We start from the raw sequence: 20,335 nt of genomic DNA, 5'->3' as shown, positions 1-20,335 counted from the left end.
TCTTCTTCATAGATTGGTAAGACAAAGTCCCCACTTATCTTCACTAGTTCATTCACTCTACAAATGAATTACACACACTTTAATTAAAACACCATTACACTTATCCACGAAATACCAGTGTTTGAAATCCCAACTATATATCACTGAGCAAAAAAACAAGCAACTATCAAAAAGTATATGCTGGCTATGCGTGAGGTTTACAAAGTGATTCAACAATGTATATACGTGACCCTCATCTGAAAATACAAAGATGAAAGAGGGTTATTGCTACTTGATCTGCATATTTCATGAAAGAAGAATGCTAACACTTAGTGGATCATACAAGGGATGAGACGGGTTTTTAAAAAATTTTAAAAAACACAACATATAAGCAACGGAAACATGAAGAAATACCCAGACTCGATATATAACAATCATATTCTTATCAAAACATCCAATCTTAAGGGGTGAGGTATATGTTAGGTATCATATACCTCAAAGGATGAATAAGCTATTGGTTGTTTGATGCACCTTTGGCTCATAGCTCTCGGCCTTTTGTGAAGTTACCACGAATTGTCTTGGACAACTCTCAAAACCTGTTTACTTAGATGACCAGTCCTTTCTTACAAGTGCAAGGGACTAAGTCAATCTACATCTAAGCAATACTGAAACTTTTTGATGGACATGTGCTAGTCTATCTAAGCTATACCAAGGGTGGGGGTTTGTTCTTTCGGATGGAAGCTGGTCGTCTGACAACCAAGGATCAACAACAATAACGAGGGAGCAGGGAGAAGATGGTGAATGGCTTTTGGAGCAAAAGGAATAAAAAGCACCATGAGAGAAAGGAGAAGATGAAAAGGCTGATTGCTTGCATGAGAGATCAGTTCTCTGTTTCTTTTCATTTTAATCTCCTGCACATCCCTTCTTATTTAATGCCCTGCTTACTAACATTCTAATCGAGTAAGAGCCATAGATTAATTAAACTCACAAAACTCGATAACGATGCTAAGATCTAATATGATGTGATTGAGATAACACATTGAAACTCTTTTTGACATTGAAAACTCATTTTTGATCATGTACAAGGGTTGACAATCACAAGCTAATTATGATTGCATAGGATGTTCGCCTCACCTCTCACTTTGGATGATTCCATTTAACGACAAATCTCCAATACCATCATACAGGATAACCATATTACCTCTAATTTGAAGATTAGTTACACAATCGAAAACTAGTAACAATTCATTAGTCCTCTTAGCCAATAATCTGTAATAGGCATCACATTCAAAAAAACGTTCAACTAACCTATCCACATGTTTACTATTTGTATCTCGTGCAATATGGCATGTGACTTAACATCTATTATTATTATTAGCATCTCATTAATCAATGGTAGTAATTCATGTGTCAATACGTAATCGATTGATTATAATCCTTTTCGAAGAAATTTACAAATAGGGAGTCACTTTAAAAAATTCCTAACTAAAGATTTATCTCATATAATTATGGTGAATTTGGGATGATTAGAAGCATGGAACGGAGGTAGCTATTTTCCGTAAGAATGATGGGAGATGTTCATTAGTAAAGATGGGTTGCATTATTCTCTACTCTTAAAAGAAGGGTGTGATGGACCTCAAGACCACCTTATCAAAAACTCATTTCGTGGTGACTGGCTCCACCACCCCTTTACCTCTGTTTAGGAACCGTTTTTGGTGGCTAAGCAAACTAACTTTCCCTTGTTTAAATTTGTCGAAAGTTCTTTTGAAGGTATTATATAAAAATTATACCATGATTTATTTGACGTGTGGGTTGCGGTGAAGCCCACCTCTTCGGGAGCTAGTCGGGCACGGGCCTATAGCATTGTACGCACTCTGGGCCCAAAAGTGCCCAATTAATTGCTTAGTAATGCTTCGTTTTCTTGGACATCCATCCTCGAGAAAGAACTTATTGGGCTAATTGACAAGCAGGCCCATAGAACTTTCTTGCAGAATGCATTAGATGATTCTAGTTGAACGCCTTGTTGGATTTCATGTAAGATGCTAGAAGTTATTACGAGGAGGAGCTCACATCTTAAAAATAAAAATAATTGTTATCTGCTTTGAATTTGAATTTGGTTTCTTTAATAAAGCCCACAACATTAGTAAAACAAGAGTAATATTACTTTGCCCAAGGGATTTATCGAATGAAATTAAAAAAACTTAAATACCTTCGCTCAAAATATAAATTTGCAAGGGATGTCACTGCCTTTACCTCTCCCTTTCCATGGCCAATCGCCAATTGCCAAGCGCTATGGGCCTTTGCCTCGCCGCCTCACCTCTTCGACCGTCACTTACCAATCGTCGTAGGATGCAACAACGATTGACAAGGCGATGGTAGCAAGGCGACAAGGCAAAGGCAACAGTAGTTGGTGGTCACATCATGACCATGGGAAGAGAGAGGAAAGAGCATAACAGTGGTCTACTTTGCAAATTTGTAAAGTGGACAATGATATTTTAGTCTTTTTACCCCTATTTAGTAACCTTCTCTGTTATTCTATTTGGCCTCTAAAAGAACTCATAAAATAATGATGTGGGTCTCATTTTAACACTACACTACTGCATAATTATGATCACTATCACCAGATCAGGCTAGAAGCATAGGCCACTAAAGCTTATGTCTAGGGCTCTAAAATTAAAATTAATTAAAATTTATTTATTTTTATTTTAAAATATAAAATTACTAATTCTATTTTATGATAATTTTATTTGAATTCATATTCTATTTATTTTGTCATTTCATTTAAATAAGGAGACCCCTAACTTTTTAAGTTCACGAATTATTTTCTAATATTAGATAATATATAATAAAATATCATTTAGGCGAGGAGGCTCCTAATTTCCTAAGTCTACGGATCATTTTTCAATAGTAGACAATAAATAATATTGTGCAAACTAGTAACATAATAAAACAAAAAAGACAAAAAGTGATATTATTTTAAGAGAATAATTTAATAAGATGATTTTTTGCAAGAAATCTATACTTATCTAGGTATTAAAGAAAAAAATAAATTAATAAATTTTTAATCTATAAAGTTGGTTGTAAACTCTTCACATTTTTTGCTTATTCAATTTTTACATTTTGAGATATTTTGTTCTTATTTATATTATCAAATGAAAAAATTTTATTTTTTAAATTATGATATAAAAATTTAATAAGTATTTTTACATCTCAAAAATATAAAAATATTTTTTAAAAAATCACTAAATTAATTATCATCCAAGATTCACTAACCCTTGAATCAGCACTAATAATCAGCAAAGCACGAAAACGACTCGAAAATATTGTTAACGTTTCAAACCTATTTTCGAAGTGGAAATATTTTCGTTTATAACTGTTTACACATATTTTTTAAAAAAAGTATTTATTTTCTAATTTTTATTTTATATTAAGAATATTTTTTAGTTTTGTACAATCCAAATGACAATCCCTAGCGGAGTAAAGGGACAAAGGGGCGGGGCCGGACTTGAAAGAAGGAAGAAAGTATGGTGGGTTTGGATTAAAGATTAAAATAATCTCTTGGCATATTGATAAGTGTTTGATGGCGAACGTGCGAATATTCTATTTCTGTAGTACGATGATGACTGATAAACACCACTCGCCAGTCTCGAATCATTCATTTATTACTTTTAGATGCTACTATCTAAAATAAGAATTATAATTATAATTATATATATATATTACTTTCAAATTAATAAAACTTTTTATATTATTATTTTCCAGCTAATCCACGTGCATCTGACGTGGCACTCTTCGGCAGGCCCCTCTCCCTTTCCCCCCTCCCCCCCTGTCTCTTTCCCTTCCGTTCAGCTCCAGCCTATTTGCCGTGCCCGGAATGCTGACCTGTCGCTTTTCTGTTCTCTTCTTCTTGATTATTATTAATATTTAATACCCAGCTGTAGCAGTAGTAGTAGGGTTAGGGAGTTTTGAAATTCGAGGTCCACCTAGGCGATCAGGGAATTTGTGAACGCCGTGACGTGTAATAATATATATAATATAATATAATATACTTGAATATTTTCAAATAATAAAATTGAATGATATTCTCGTATTAAACATAAAAATATACTAAAGTATATTATAAAAATAGTTCTTTATTTGTTTTATTTAAAATAATTAAAAAATAAAAGTTTATTTTTTTCCATTTGATTATATTTAGCATATATATTTTATGCAAATGGTCCACGGTGTTGTTCAGATTCAGCTGTTTCCCCGCTGGATTTCATAATCTCACAGTTGTCTCCCTGCCCCACGTGCGGCCCTACCTTCAGTCAACTGTCAACCCCTACCTGCTATTTCCACTCCTCCTTCCTTCTATGCTACACTTGGCACCACTGCTCCATCTTGCTTCTCCACATCCAAGCCCGTCATTCTCATCAATCATCGTCACACATGATGGATGAGGCTGACCCATCAACCACAATTGTTGATTCTCCATGTCACTCGTGGTGAACTTTTTTTTTTTTTTTTTTATATAAAGTAATATTAAAAATCATGATTTATAATGATATTATTATTAATTATATGATGTCTTCTAAAAAAAAAATAATAAAGAGATTACTCATAATATTACTCTTTTATAAATTATATTAATTTATAATAAATTATTAATTTATAAATTTATAAGGCCACCCCAATATTATTTGAGTCATTCTATAGAATCTGACGGGTTTATCGAACGACTCACAAAGAAGGGGTAAAAAGACGATTTTGCCCTATCTTGTCGGCGAGACGAGGCGACAGAGATAAGGTCGAACGACCATAGTGAGACACGATGAAAAGACGAGCGACGACCATGACAAGTAGGGGAGACACACAAAATAGAGGGAATCTATAACAGAGGGAAAGGGAGAGGGAGAACAAGGCATGGGGCAAAATGATCTTCTTGCCCCCTTTTAGTAAATTTGTCGGTAAGCCCGTTGGCTCTTTAGCATTTTCCATATTATTTTGAAAGGTTTGTGGAGGCTGACGTGGACGGCCTTGATTGCTTTGTACGAGATTATCTGTGTGCAGGTTGGAGCAGTGGATTATTATTTCCGTATGGGTTGTCGGTCGCCTGGGTCATTTGACGCTGTGATTCAGTCAGCGTTGCCGCCATGCTACGGCATTTGTATGGCCGAGTAGTCGGCAATTCATCGTCGATTTGGGCCGTGAGATTTGGCGCAAAACGACGTGGGTGGGGCCCGACCCAACTGTCACTCTCATCTTTTACCCAAATCTGGCGACCTGCTCTCCTCCCATTTCCCAAAATCAGCCTTATCTTTGCAGTTGCCGAAATTTTTTTCCCATTATGACCCTGCTAAGCTTACTCTTCCCTTTCTTTCTTTTTTTCTTTTAATCCTAATTTATATACCAATTAAAATTTTACATAATATTTACTTTCTATTAAATGTTTGAGGATGGAAGAGAAGGGAGATTTATATAAATGAATAAAAATATTATTATAATATTTGAAAATGCAAAACGATTTGGTACAAAAGCTACATAAAAGAAAAAAAATAAAATAATGTAGCGAGGAACCAACCTAGATTTTTATTTGGCAAGAAAGCGGCAAGGGACATCGGCAAATGGGGAGCCAAGGGCAATACAGTAATTTCAGTGTGCCAAAAATCTCCAGGCAAGGGGGGTTCTGTTATCTTCCCCTTACCGTGACGCTGTCACTTTCGCTTTTCTTTTTGCTGACATAATAACGCTTAGCAGAGCGAGTGATCCATGTTTAAGACGAAGACAAAATGCTCCGTTCCCAGTCCCCTCGGTCTTTCCTTCTTCCTTCCTTCAAGCCCCCTTGATCTTCATTCGCTTCACCTTTCTTCTTCTTCTTCTTCCTTAAATTTCACGCTAGTTCTTCGTTAATCTCAGTATCGTCATTGCGTTTCTCTCTGATTCACGAGCATGTAATGCTATTTTGCTGATTTTTCTGAGATTTGATCGCTCCACGATGAATCTCGGGACGAAATCTTTCTGGTTTGTTCTGATTCTCCTTGTTCAGTCGCAATCTCTGATACTACGCACTTCTTCTGCTTCGTTCTCCGCTCCGCTGAACTGTACGGATACCAACAGGCTGTGCTCGTCGTTCTTGGCCTTCAAGCCGAGACCGGACCAAACCCTCGCGGTGATTCAGAGCATGTTCGACGTCTTGCCGGGGGACGTCACCGCGGAAGGCAACAGCAGGGACTACGTGTTCGTTCGCAAGAACTGTTCCTGCGCTCCGGCTATGAAGAAGTATGTGACCAACACCACGTACACTGTGCCGCAAAATGGCGGATCTGTGTATGATATGGTGGTGGAGGCTTATGATGGATTGGCCTTTTTGCCGAATTCCTCCCGTTCGGCTCGGGCAGGGGCGGTGGTGTCGTTGCACTTGCTCTGCGGTTGTTCGAGCGGGCTGTGGAATTACTTGATGAGCTATGTGTTCAGGGATGGGGATACCGTTGAGTCCTTAGCGAGTAGATTTGGGGTTAGTATGGATAGTATTGAGACTGTGAATGGGATTGCTAGTCCTGATAATGTGACCATTGGTGCACTCTACTATATTCCGCTGAATTCAGGTTTGACTCTCTTCTGTTTGATTATAATATCTTGGGTTGAACTGCTTTTGGTTAGTTGACCTAAGTTTGATTTTTGGCAGATTTGAATGGATTTTGACTTGCAGTGCTAGTTGGCACAGCAAATTATTGACTCTGATTGGAGGAAAGAAATCTAATTAGCCGCCTGTAAATTAGGATTTTCTTTATACGTCTTTGGCTAAGTTGATAATAATCTGATTAAAAGATTTTCGGTATAGACCAATTCGTGACCAATTCATGATCAAGCGTTTGAATTTATTGCTTAGAACCATATATTTCTCCAAATATATTGTGAGCAGACTGGTTTGGACACGTGATACAAAGTAATAATCGACACAAGTATGTGAAACGGAAAAAGTATGCTTATAGCAAAATAAGTAGGAAAAAAATGGTAGGAAATTATTGTGCATGCCATAGGATGTACAAAGATGGTTGCCCACTTATTTGACTACAACACAACAACCAAAACAACCCTTAATTCCACCAGGTGGGGTCAATTAAATGGATTCTAGTAAGGAGCCATATATATGTACGTGGGTAAAATGCATTAACATCTTTAAGACCCTTTTTTCTTTCCTTTTGTAAGGTGGTTTCTTGTTTGCATGCCTTTTTATAAACCTTGTTTTTGGGTTTATGTTGGTAAAGCAGTTTACTGATACTATTGTAGTAAAGATACGTTATGGACTGCATTTGAATCAGCATTTCCTAGATGCTTTTTACCTAAGATGTTGAACTGATATAACCAGTTTATAGATCAACTTATTGAATAAAGTCATATATGCCTAAAGTTTGCATATGCGTGCAGGTATGGTTTAGAACTGTCCCAGAAGTTAGTTTCCTGTGGAAGTATAAGGCTTGGTATAAAGTATAAACTAAAGCTAGTTTACTAGGGGCATTAGTTTTTCCAAGAAATATCAACTCTTTCTTCAGCAATAATATGGGAAAAGTTTGAAGTATCATTTAACAGTTATTCCTCAGAAACAAAATGTCCATAATGGCATATAAAGCAGTTATATAGCTTGGGTATTCTAATTTATTTGTGTATATTTGGAATTTTAAGGTTGCTAGTAATTTCTTGCCTTGTGACGCCAATCCTTCCAAAGGGGACAGCCTTGTTTGTTCAATTTTGGCTATATTCTGGTTTCTCTTTTGAAGCAACTGGACATTTTGCTTGACCCTCCTGCAATATGATTATTTCTCATTTACTCTATTCTTTGAATCTCGCTGTTTTAAGCAAAAGTTTCATTTATTCAATTGACTGAATAAATGCAGGAGATCTGCTGTCTGGAAAAATGAAGATATTAATATTGCCTTGTGGATTTTACTTTGTTAATATCATCTGGATATGCATACAGAACCTTGTTGCATTTTGTGTTCTTGTGCAAGTTTCAAGATGCTTTCTGTGACCAATCTCTTGTTTCCACATTGATAATTAAATGCCTTTGTTGGGTTTATTTATGCATGTCTTTTTCATGATGTAAGTTACATCTTTGGGATAGAGCATGGTTATCTTTTTTATACACCTTCTCTGCCTCTTCTTTTCTATGGGCATAGCTTTTTGTCTTTCTTGCTTTCTAGCCCACTTCTCTTTTTTGCCTTTGAACCTTTGACCTTTTACTTTTGACCAAATAGAATTTATTTGTTTGCTATGTGTTAGCTATCTGCCTATCTGGTACAAAACTTAGCCTACTTTGTTATCTTTTTCTTCTCCTTTAATACCTAGTTTTCTAGTACTCTGTTGAACCAAATGGCTGTCTTTTCAATCAAATTGCTCCAAGGAGATTTCCTAGTTTTCCTTCATTTTCTCATCCTCCAAGCAAGAGAAGAGCAGAGAGGGTTTCTATTATCTCCTTGAGTTTATGTGATTGAAAGGAGAACTGTGGTGTGGTTGAATCCTGGCAGTTTGAGTGTCTTGAATTGCCGCGCACTGTCATTGGCTCCAAATGTTTGCTAATCAATCTTCAACAACAACCATGGGCACGTCCTAATAGCTTGCGAGATTGTACTCTTGTTTCAAAATCTTCAGAGATTTGTCGTTATTATATGTATAACTATTTTGGTAGGGCTACACTTTGTGCACCTATTCAATAAATCAATGCCAATAGAATTAACATGCACGTTGTTTTGTTTATCCATTTATTTAATTATCTGCTTCTTGTAGTTCCTGGCGAGCCATATTCTATAGAGAATAACATCCCTCCAGCTCCTGTTCCTGTGCCATCTGTTGAAAGTGTTACAGGTAAGAACAGTTCTGGTTTTATCTATCAACTTTAGCCCATTCCATTAACTATGATTTATTTGGCCATTAGCTACTGCCTAATGAGCACAATTTATTTGCAAATGAAACTAGCCTCTTGAATTGCATGTAAACTCTGTTTATTATCAGCTGCTGATTAATAATAAAGATGAATGCTGCTTGGCATTTGTAATGACCACCATATTGCTGATAGGTTTGAGATTAAGATAATAAGAGCACATCAAATAAATGATAAATGCCACATCTCTTGCTTGCAAATCTGGAGAATATAAGTTGTTTCAGATTTTGTCTTCTAGTCCTGTGAACTATGGTGCTCATGAATAGATAGCAACAATAGGATGCAAAATGTTGCAATAAAGAAGTAACTAGGAATGATCTCACTTTAGACGCTTACAGGTAACTTTTCCCTTCATGGTTTATTGTAATATTGAATTTCTCAAACACTAAAATAACTTATAGCTTTATATGCATCGGAAGTTTTTGAGGAAAACAAGACTTTTCAAATGCTTTCACTTCCATGAATGTCCCTTTTTTCTACTAATTATTGACAGAGATGTCATAATAATCTTCTGTCTATGAGAACTATTAGTTTGTGTCAACACATATTGATATCAGGTTAGAGTACCCTTTTTTATTTCTTGGTATGAATTACAATAAAAAAAATTATGTGTTGCCTTGTATTATTGGTTTTGCAGAAAATCATGTGAATCATAAGTCTCATGTGCCATATGGGTGGATCGTCGGAAGTTTGGGATTTGGTTTGGCGCTGATCATTCTAGTTATAGTTCTTTTTTTCTCTTTAAGATCTTCAAGGTGCTTCTCTGAAACCCAGGGATCTGGAGGGAAAAATCTTGATCAGAAAATCTCTCATAAGTTCCATATTCTTCGTAACACAAGCTTCTGTTGTGCTTCTGGGAGGTACATCTGTGGCAAGTCTGGAGATATCAAGCATACTAATGGAGAATCTAGTGACCACCAGATAAATATTCCAAAAGGTTCATACTTTGGATCTTATTAGAGTCTAATTGTATTTATTTAAAAAAATGATTTAAACTAGCACGATCAAGCTGCTCTGATCTTTTTGTCATCAGATCAGGGAATTGCACCCCATAAGTTTCTATGCATGCTATGCAGGCAAAAATTAAGCTTATGGTGTCGCATGTCTGAATCAATTGGTTCTAGGTGTTCTTTGTGCTGTTAATCTTAGTTGGATGCTCTTCTATAAGCTTTTGTAGAGTCTGCATGCCTCCTTATTCATTTCCCATTGTTATATTTGTTCTTTTTTGAGAATACACCTTTGCTGCCTGTGCAGCCAACAGATGTGTTTACCTGGCACCTTGACAAATATAAAGGTGTGCTTAAGAACATAATGGAAACATGCATCCATCATTTTTCATGAGTTTACAAATAATTCAAAAGTCACATTTTGCCTTTTGCCCTTCATAATAAAGCAACTAGAGAGATTTTTTTTCCTCAGAAAAATAATGTCCAAATTGCTTCACCACATCAGTAGCTTTGTGTCCAAGCATGCTTCTTCTTTTTCTTTCAGAACATCCTCTGATTATTATCTATACATTTTTTGTTTAATAGTCAGCCGTACTCTCAGATCACTGTACAAAGCCAACTTAGGTTCTGACACTGGAAGCATTAAGGACAAAGATTATGCAAAAGTCATGACCTAATATGATTTAACCCATGTTGTTAGCCTAATACAAGATGCTCAGATCCATCATAAATGATTTTAGGTTCATCTGCAGAAAGGCAGAGAACAGCTTCAAACAAACTCTTAGATAAGGGACCATCCTTACTGATTTCATAGCTACCATTGGAGTAGGCCCATGACAGTGCCCCTCCGAGCTGTTATGCCAGGAGTTTCTCTGTGTCGGCCAGTCTAGTACTGGTTTGTTCTGTTGTTTTCAGTTTCCACATTACCCAAAAGTAAAAATAAATAAATATGTATATATAGACAGTAAAACAATGGAAATAAACAATTGATGTAATATGTATTGCAGCCAAATACCATGTTACCTACAAAATGAATAAACATTATGACATATGTAGTATACTTGGTTCATAAAGCCTTTCTGAACTCTGAACTTCATATTGCTTCCATGGACCAAGATTCCATTTTGCATGCATAACAATAGTTGCAAGAGATTTGATCTGTGCATCTGATTTGTTGACTGGCAAGTTTCAAATAACAATCCTGAAGTTAGGAACCAGTTTCTCCTTCATTGTTGGTTTGTCTTGCATGGAGGGATACTTCATCTATTGAGAACTAGAAACTTTTTTAGTTCACAATTTCAAAATTTTTTTAATTTCCATTAGGGCTATTAAGGCAAAATTGTTAAGATAAGCATGGATTGGTGTTTTCAGTGCTCTCTCTCTCTCTCTCTCCCGCTCTCATGCCTGCCTACATGGATGTATAAAACATGATGGTTCATTCGTAATATTGAGAATGCTTATCTGCCTTACAATTTATTTTAATACATTCATTTTGCAGTTATCAGCAATGATGTTTTTGAGATGGAGAAACCTGTGGTTTTCACCTTTGAGGAAATTTTATCTTCTACTGATGGCTTTTCCGATTCAAATCTTCTGGGTCATGGAACTTATGGCTCTGTGTATTATGGCCTTCTCCGAGACCAGGTCACAGACTAACTTGGTTTCTTCTCATTATTATGTTACTTTTTCATAGAGTAATTTTGACAATTAAACTCTCAGTTTTAATATGTGAAGTTCTTTCAGGAAGTTGCAATCAAAAGAATGACTGCTACAAAGACCAAGGAATTTATGGCAGAAATGAAAGTTCTTTGCAAGGTTCATCATACAAATTTGGTAACTTTCCTCAATACTTTAAATTGAAATCTCTTACAGCGTATCATTACTGCCTCGGGAACTTTAGAGCTTTTGACTCTACTTTGGCTTCATTTTGTGAAGGTAGAATTGATTGGTTATGCAGCAAGTGAGGATGAGCTCTTCCTCATTTATGAATATGCCCAGAAGGGTTCACTTAGAAGCCATTTACATGATCCTACGAGCAAGGGTATGGTGTCAGCTTTATTTATTGTTATGACAATGTCATCCCATACTCTGCATATCTAGCTAGTTGCAAATTGTTGTGCTACAAGTTGCTTGGTGGTCTGCATATATTAAGCAGGAAATATACAGTACCAGTCAATAAATTCCATGTCACTGGAACAACGTTCATGAACTTAGCAAAAAGAAAAAGAAAATAAATAAACAATTTTCATGTGACGAGCATTACTGTGTTTTCATAGCTGCCCTACTACTTGTGTTTTCTAATTCAAGAAAAGACAGAATTGTGGCTATCTGTAATAAAGTTGTAGTGGCTCTTGTTGAGGAGAAGATGCACTGGACATGGTTAAAATGATTTGGTCATGTGAGAAGAAGACCAGTAGATGCTCCTATGAGGAGTGGATGAAACGGAAAAAGTTCAAACAAAAAGTAGAGGAAGACCAAGAAAAATTTGGTGGTGAACTCTTAGGTATCACATAGATTATAATGGACTTACAGCAGATATGGCCATGGAGAAAAAATTAGTTAGATAAAATCCATGTAGCCAATTCCACCTAGTGGGATTAAGGCTTGGTATGGCGTTGTTTGAAATATAAAATAAAATGGATTCAATGGATTTTGATCCTTTGTCATTTATTTCAAACCGCAGTATCAGGTTTGTGCTAGTTAGGAAGCCTGTTTGCCATTCTGGTACTAGTTCAAATTAAGTTAGAAGTTCATTATGCTTTAATCCTTTGTGCTATCTCTAGCCTTCGCTATTATAACCATTTATTTGAATATGCCTTCAAGGATGTCATCAGGCAAGATATAATAGTTCCAGGAAATACGAAATACTTCTAAGTTTTATTCTGTGTTTGCACTAAGGTTTTCCAGTTATTTATTCAGGTCATCCTTCACTTTCTTGGATCTTGAGGCTTCAGATTGCACTTGATACTGCTAGAGGTCTGGAGTACATCCATGAGCATACTAAACCTCATTATGTGCATCGAGATATTAAGACCAGCAACATCTTACTTGATGGTGCCTTTCAAGCAAAGGTGTTCATCTTTTTTGTCTCCTTGGTCTGTTTTGGTAATCCTTCTGTTTGCTAGCTTTATCTGAGTTCTTTTTCCCATTCCATGTAGATTTCAGATTTTGGGCTGGCAAAACTTGTTGGAAAAACTACTGAAGGAGAAGCTTCAGCAACAAGAGTTGTTGGAACTTTTGGTTATTTGGCTCCAGAGTAAGTGTACAAATACACTGCCAACTGGAAATGCAGAGTGAGAAGGCCTGAATTTAACTTCTATGTGCCATTCTTATGGTTCCTTGCAGATATTTGCGGGATGGTCTTGCAACAACAAAAAGTGATGTCTATGCATTTGGTGTTGTTCTTTTTGAGATTATATCAGGAAAGGAAGCCATAGCGCAAACAGAAGGCATTGTGATGAAAAATCCTGGAAGGCGTTCATTGGCTTCCATTGTGAGTGCTATTTCAAATCCCAGTAAGACAGTTCTATTTATGGGATACTAGATGTGAGTGCACATGAAATGCTTTCACTATGAAAGCAACTGTTGATTTGAACTAAAATGATTGCTGGATTCCTAGATGCATGCAAAATTGCTTTATTATGGAAGTAATTGTTGATTTGAATTAAAATGACATGATCTTGTATGTGCCTCAATTCACAATGATAAGTAGTATCTAATTGACTGAATCAGATGCTGATTAATTGCTATTTCAAATGAACACCTTGGAGGAAATTTTTCAAAGCATATTAAGGAAACAAAAGAACCAAAGTACGGCGATAATGATATTTTATGCATAGTTTGAATTTTGAAATTCTGGATCTTCATATATTTCAGGTTGTATTGTAGGATATCTAACTGAATTCGTAATATATGTCAATTATCTTGATCATTTAAGATGAAATGATGTAAAAGTACTCCAACCACTATGCCACCCCAAATATTGGGTGGGGAGGGGGGGGGGGGGGCGCTGAAGATCTCCCATACTGGTGGCAAAATGTGGTAAGTGAATGTTGTGATTCTCTTGGCCTTACATGTTGTAAAGTTAAAAAAAAAAAAATACCCATCATACAACAAGAACAACAATGATCACAAGCCTTAAACACATGAGGAGGGATTGGCTATATGAATCCTAGCTCTCCAACTATCTTATCATGGTAGAAAATTTCTACCAAATTTTCTTTTGTGTTTCTTTACCTATTTTGCTACAAACTCACTCCATTTTATCTGCTTGCCTCATAGGTCCATTTACTTTTCTTCTTACATGTCTCAATTATCTTAATCATATTTTGTTCATGTTATCTTCAATGTGCATTACTCTAATCTTATTATGTATACTCTTATTTTTAGTTTTTAATTTTTTCTTTTCTATACGTTCTCGCATTCACTGTAGCATTATCATCTTAGTTATGCTCGTATTTTATACATGTTGATACTTAAACTACCCAACATTGGAAGTCATCTTATATCTGTTCTATAAAACTTCATTTTTAGTTTTAAAGAGTTTTTGCAGTTGCTTAAAATGTTACACACTTCTCTAGTCTAGCCTTCTTGCCTTATTGTATGAGTTACATCCTCAATAGTTTCTCCTTTTCTTGAGCAATTAATCCAATATATCAAAATTGATCTTGTCTAGGAATTACTTGAAGCGTGAAATCTCACTACGACATCACCCCCAATACTTTTTTAACTGATAAAATAAAATATATACATTCATATGTACAATTATGAGAATCCTTGTATTCTTAATATTTATATTAAAGGTGGAGAGAGGACTGCTTGAGCCTATGCCAAACTTTCTTCCAGTAATTGATGTAGTTGTTTGTCAGATCCACAAATCTGACAGGAAAGCTCTCACCAATGGCGGTGAGAATTCGGAAGAAGGGAGGGGGAATTATAGAAGAATGTAGAGAGAATTAGAAGAACAGAGAGCGGGAAAGCATCGAGAAAGAGAGGGAAGAGAGAAGAGAGATTTAAGCAGGCAAAAGAGATCTCAAGTGTAGTATTGCCTGATCTCAATTGGGTGTGGTCAGTGTGTATATGTACTGATCCAACACCCCATGTGGCGCTAACTGTCCGCCAAGTTCTAGAAGTACAACTGCCTTAAGCTATTATTTTAGGTACAATCAACCAGAGCTGTAACTACCACCACCCACTGCTAGCTCCCTTATACACTGTCACCCCTTAATACCCCGGGTACATGACATTTTTCTATTGTTTGTTAGTTGTATTTTTCTTTCAACAATCATGGAGCAGACAATGGAATCTTCTTAAGTTGCTTTTGGATGGAGGTATTTCAAATGATGTCATTTGAAATTCCAAATATGACATGCTTGCATTTCACATTTTATCATTTGGGACATTATTTGAAATTTAAGTGTTTGGATAACTATTATACATGAGGATTTTAAATTCAATCATTCTTATATAAATACTTAAATACTTGTAAATACACATACGTACATATTTATATATATAATAATATATACATATATATACTTAAGTATATATACATATATGTAAGTATGTGTATTATATATGTTTAATATATATACTTACATGTGTAAGTATATATGCATGTTCTTATCTATACACACGCATATGTAAATAGTACACCATAATAATTTGCATACATACATATACATATATAAAATATGTATGCATACATATGTACATATGTACGTATGTACGTACACTTGTACATACATAAATATATGTACATAATATGTATGTATACTCACGTATACATGTATGTATATATGCAAGTATATGTATATGTGTATATTTTAATAAATATACACATACAGGTATTTGTTATTGATGAATGAGAATAAAATATTTTGTAACTAATGTATAATTAAATATTTTAGTCCAAATGACCCCCCTTGTGAAATCATTTGAAATCCTCTCATTTTTTGAGTCCAAATCCAAATCCTACCTATAAAATGGTAGCCAAACATTGGATTTGGGATTTCAAATCACAAATCCCAAAGATGGGTCAAATGACCCCATCCAAACAAAACTTTGATGAATTTTGTATAGCTCTTTATGACAGTATATAGGGATTAGAATGAGAATGTAGCCCCATAAAGCTTATAAAATAGCTGTTACTCTGAGGCTGAACAGTAAATGAATTATGTCATTCATTTACTATCATTAAGCAAGGGGGGAGGATCCAAGTGGCGATGGGTTGAGGCATTAAATGGAAAGGTGATTGAGCCACATGAGATGATTATATAAGTTTTGACTTTTTAGAGTTTTAAATATTTGATTTTTGAGAGATGTGGAGGGTAGAATTGGAGAAGGGATTGCCATGGAACATGTGATCTGTATGCGTGTTTTGAGGGGAGGGATTCTCTACAGTTCTTATTTGAAAGAAGACTTTGCTTCTGCTTCCTGTTGGGGGTACTTGGGAGTGGGAAAGAAGTATCCTGATGTTTGTGTATGCATTGAAGATACGTAGATGGTTTTGGTGGATAAAATGCGTAAATGATGACAATGGAAAGTAGTTTAGTTGGTTTGCAAAAAATATTTCCAGCTTGTTGCTGGGAACCACAGAGAAATAAGTGCGCTTAACTAGTGGTGGAACCAATTATAATCCTGGCCTCATTTTTTGCTTCAAAGTATACCCAACATTAACATGCTTTTTCAGTAGTAGTCTGCTTGTCTCACTTAACAGCCAAATGCTACTTGATTTAGGCTTTTCCATACCTCAGACAAGCAACATGGGGTCCATAAATGCCTTTTTTTCAAAATTATAGAAGTAATTTTCTAAGATTTTTGAGTTCAGCTTCATGTGTGTTCTTACAGAAGAAATGAATCCTTCACAGGTAATCTCTTTTGGAATTGTTTTGTAAACAGTTAAAAGAGAAGCAGGGGGATGAATGTGATTGTGATTGTACGCCCTTTTTTCTTTTTTTTTTTTTTTTTTGGGGGGGGGGGGGGGGGGGGGGGGCGCGATGAGTCAGTTCTTGATTCTCAGACCTGTCTTTCCTTCTTGATTTTCCATTTATTGAACCAATGAATAACTGTTTACACCATATTCATATATGGGTGGCCACCTGCATTTTGGAGATGCTTCAGATCAAATACTGATGTTCCTGTATGTTGCTTAATGTTTTCTGTTTATATGCATGTGCATGTGCATGTTAAAATGAGCATCCGATAAAAAGGTTTTTGCTTTGATCCAAGAGCTCTGCTACATGATACTTTACATGATTCTGGTACATAATGGGTACCTTTCTGAAAGGATGCTTGATGCCATAGTTGAAGTTAAACCATTAATGAATGTAATTAGAATATTCTAATGTAGTTCGGAAATACAATCCTTTTTTCTTCCCATTTGGTCATCTCTCCAGTGTATCTTCTGCAACAAGCATTAAAACAAGTCTTATTTCTGATTGCTTCGTTTTTATGTCTGTAAATTTCAGATGTTAGCAGCTCTCAGGAATTCACCTGACTCTATGACTATGTCAAGCTTGAAAGATCACATTGATCCTAACCTTATGGATCTCTACCCCCATGACTGTCTTTTCAAGGTAAAAGGGTTTTCCTATTTATGATATGATGTTGGAATGATATATAGTCAGCTGATAAAGCTGATGGTTTTTGCTGGGAGACAAGAATGCAGAAGTGGTCTTCAGGACGAAGAGCCACTACTGTACCCTCAGCACGAGGAAACAAGTTGTCCAGTAAAATGTTGAAAAACTAAATGAAAAAGCTGAAGGGGAGAATACCACTGATCCACCTTGAGATGACACCATGGTGTTTTCTTACCATGTTAAAATATTATTAACTGTTCTATCTATAAGCTAAAGCTATTATCAATACTGTTTTTTTTTTTTTTTAAACGCTAATGACATTGTACTCACATAAACCTGGTGAAACAAGCCTGCCTGCAAACAATTTGGTGTTATAGCTGGAAGAGATGAATTTTCAACTAAAAAAATAGAATTGTCTCCAATACACGAAGCTCCTTGCTTTGCAAGGGTTGTATTTGTACATAGCTTTCCCCCTGCTTCTTTGCAAAGAAGCTGTTTCCCAAACTCGAACTATCTATGTTCTCAACATTTCTTCTCACATGTGGCCTGGTTTCCCATGACCTGAGAGCAATCTGAGAGGGATTAATGTAGATCTCGTTGCTTTGATGCCATGTTATATTATTACTCATCTAAAAGCTGTGAGCTGTCAGGGAGTTCTTTAACTCCAACTAAATGAGAAACAAGCACTACCTGTTCTCTCAAGTTGGGAAGTGGTTATTGACGGTCCTTCCTCTGGTTTAGGTGGCCATGTTGGCAAAGCAATGCGTTGATGAAGATCCCATTTTGCGGCCAGACATGAAGCAAGTTGTGATATCCTTGTCCCAGATCCTTCTATCATCTGTCGAGTGGGAAGCAACTCTTGCCGGGAATAGTCAAGTATTCAGTGGTCTTGTTCAGGGAAGATAGATTAGCCGATGGAGCTCGTCCATACTGAGTCCTGCTGCTACCCTTTCTTTCTTTCTTCCTCCCTCGTTCCCTCCTCATAAAATACCTGTGCAGAGTTGTGTGTGTGTATAGTTAGTTGCATAGATTTTCCAGCTGTAAGTGGTAATAATTCCCCTATCACTCATAGGTGTAATCTATTCCCTTATGCTTGCTGCTTCCCTTTGATTGGTTATTCTTTTAGAACTTGGTTTAATAGCAATTTTTTCTTATGTAATATGTGAGGTGTAATGGCGGGAGCTGTCGACAGAATTTGTCTTCTCAACTTTTGAACAGAGATTGGTGAGATAATATCACGGGACTTTTTGTTATGATTTTAGAATACTAACCCACCCGCAATTAATTTTTTTTTTCATATTTGTTTTTATATACAGCTTTATTACTGTCTTCACTCTAAACTCCCCTATCATCGTCTAGCCATTCCAGCTTCGCCACCCATGCCATCTTATTGTTTCCTGGCCCATATATAGTGTCAATGACAATAATAACAATAATCTCAAGCCTTAATAATAATAATCTCCTAGAACAGTATAAAACCTAAATGGCATCGTCTGCTAAACCTTTCTAATCTATATCGCGCATTGTTTGATTTGTTACCAACAGAAAACTATGCTGCTACAGAGCTCCTGGTTGAATAAATTGGATCCAAAACCATGAAAGGAATGCAAGTGTTACTGTGTTTTGACCTAAAAAAGAACTTTCCCATTTTTCTTCTCCCCTTTGAGGCGATGGATATTAAACTCTTGGCTGCTATTCGATTGATGTAACAGACAGTCCACCTTTCCTCTGCGACACAATACATACTATTGTCTTTGGTCAAGGAGGTGGACTTCCATTCTTAAACATTTGGAGATGTAGGATCATTCCCTCCCCCCCGTGAACTAAACTTTGTCAATTGTCAGCAACCATTCCCTGTACTAAAATTAATTTTATTTTCGTAAAATTGATTTTTCAAATAATTAATTAATTTATTTTTTGTTGATGTGTATGGTTGCTGACAAATTCATGTAAACCTTTTTCTTTTTATTTGTTCTCTTTGTATAGGATAAAGTTTGGGAACTACCAAGTTTTTTTAGAATTTAGTAAAATTTCAATATTTATTTAAACGCATTAAAAATTACCATGTTACTGAATCTTTCAAACCCAGTAAATAATTTTTGGGGAGATGATCTCATTGTTGTAGGTCGATCTGCTGGGTGATTCTTCTGATCTCCGTGAAGAAGCTCAAGTTTTCCGGCATGATTTTCGCAAGTCCACAAAATTTCTCCTTAGCTGTTTCCCATCTTTTCAACTTACTTAATTACGAGTTATTCTACAGGGCTCGATGAGCCTACCGAGCTACTCATAGAAGGGGGCAAAAAAGATAATTTTGCCCCCACCCACTTTACAAATTTGCAAAGCGGGCCACTACTCCCCTCTCTGATGCGTCTTTCCTGCCATGGTCGCCGCCTTACCTCGTCGTCACGTCTCGTTGCCGTCGTCTTGCCTCACCTCGCCTTCGCCAACAATCGGCGAGGGCGAGGCGAGGCGCGGCGACAGCCATGACAGTGGAGACGCACCAAAGCACGAGGGGGAATCCATGAGAGGGGGAGAGAGAAAGCAGGGCATGGGAGCAAAATCAACTTTTTGTTCCTTTTTGGTAAATCCGTCGGGTTTTCTAGCATTTGCCCTTAATTATTGATAGCATTCAATTACGTACGAAATTGCCGTTATAGCTGATGCTTATGAAGGCAGACTTGCCTGTGGCTGTGGACAATATACTTTCATACTGTGAATGGATTGGATAGGGGTTGCTAGTCTTCAGTTGTGTACCAAATACATACAATAATGTGTATTAGTGTAGGAGCTCCATTGTTGAGAACCTTCGAGAGCCTTCAGTTCCTCTTCTTCATTACTCCTTGGGTGATTTACGATGTGAAGAACACCAATCCGAACTATTAGCACTGGCAATATAACTGAGATTTGCA

General features: G+C 36.3%; 1 protein-coding gene across 1 annotated transcript; it reads left to right on the top strand.

Annotated features, from left to right (window-relative positions):
• Positions 1 to 5,715: 5,715 nt before the first annotated feature.
• Positions 5,716 to 18,530, top strand: LOC127794103 (lysM domain receptor-like kinase 3). Its single transcript, XM_052324994.1, has 11 exons — positions 5,716 to 6,566; positions 8,746 to 8,823; positions 9,537 to 9,836; positions 11,345 to 11,490; positions 11,590 to 11,679; positions 11,782 to 11,887; positions 12,766 to 12,917; positions 13,005 to 13,102; positions 13,192 to 13,339; positions 17,316 to 17,423; positions 18,168 to 18,530. The coding sequence occupies exons 1-11, from the start codon at positions 5,957 to 5,959 to the stop codon at positions 18,330 to 18,332; spliced, it is 2,001 nt and encodes a 666-aa protein (XP_052180954.1). The 5' UTR covers positions 5,716 to 5,956; the 3' UTR covers positions 18,333 to 18,530.
• Positions 18,531 to 20,335: the final 1,805 nt, after the last annotated feature.

This window comes from Diospyros lotus, chromosome 2 (assembly GCF_014633365.1).
Source record: "Diospyros lotus cultivar Yz01 chromosome 2, ASM1463336v1, whole genome shotgun sequence".
Classification (NCBI taxonomy): domain Eukaryota; kingdom Viridiplantae; phylum Streptophyta; class Magnoliopsida; order Ericales; family Ebenaceae; genus Diospyros; species Diospyros lotus.
Note: the sequence above shows the minus strand (reverse complement) of the source record. Positions and strands in the feature narration are given on the sequence as shown.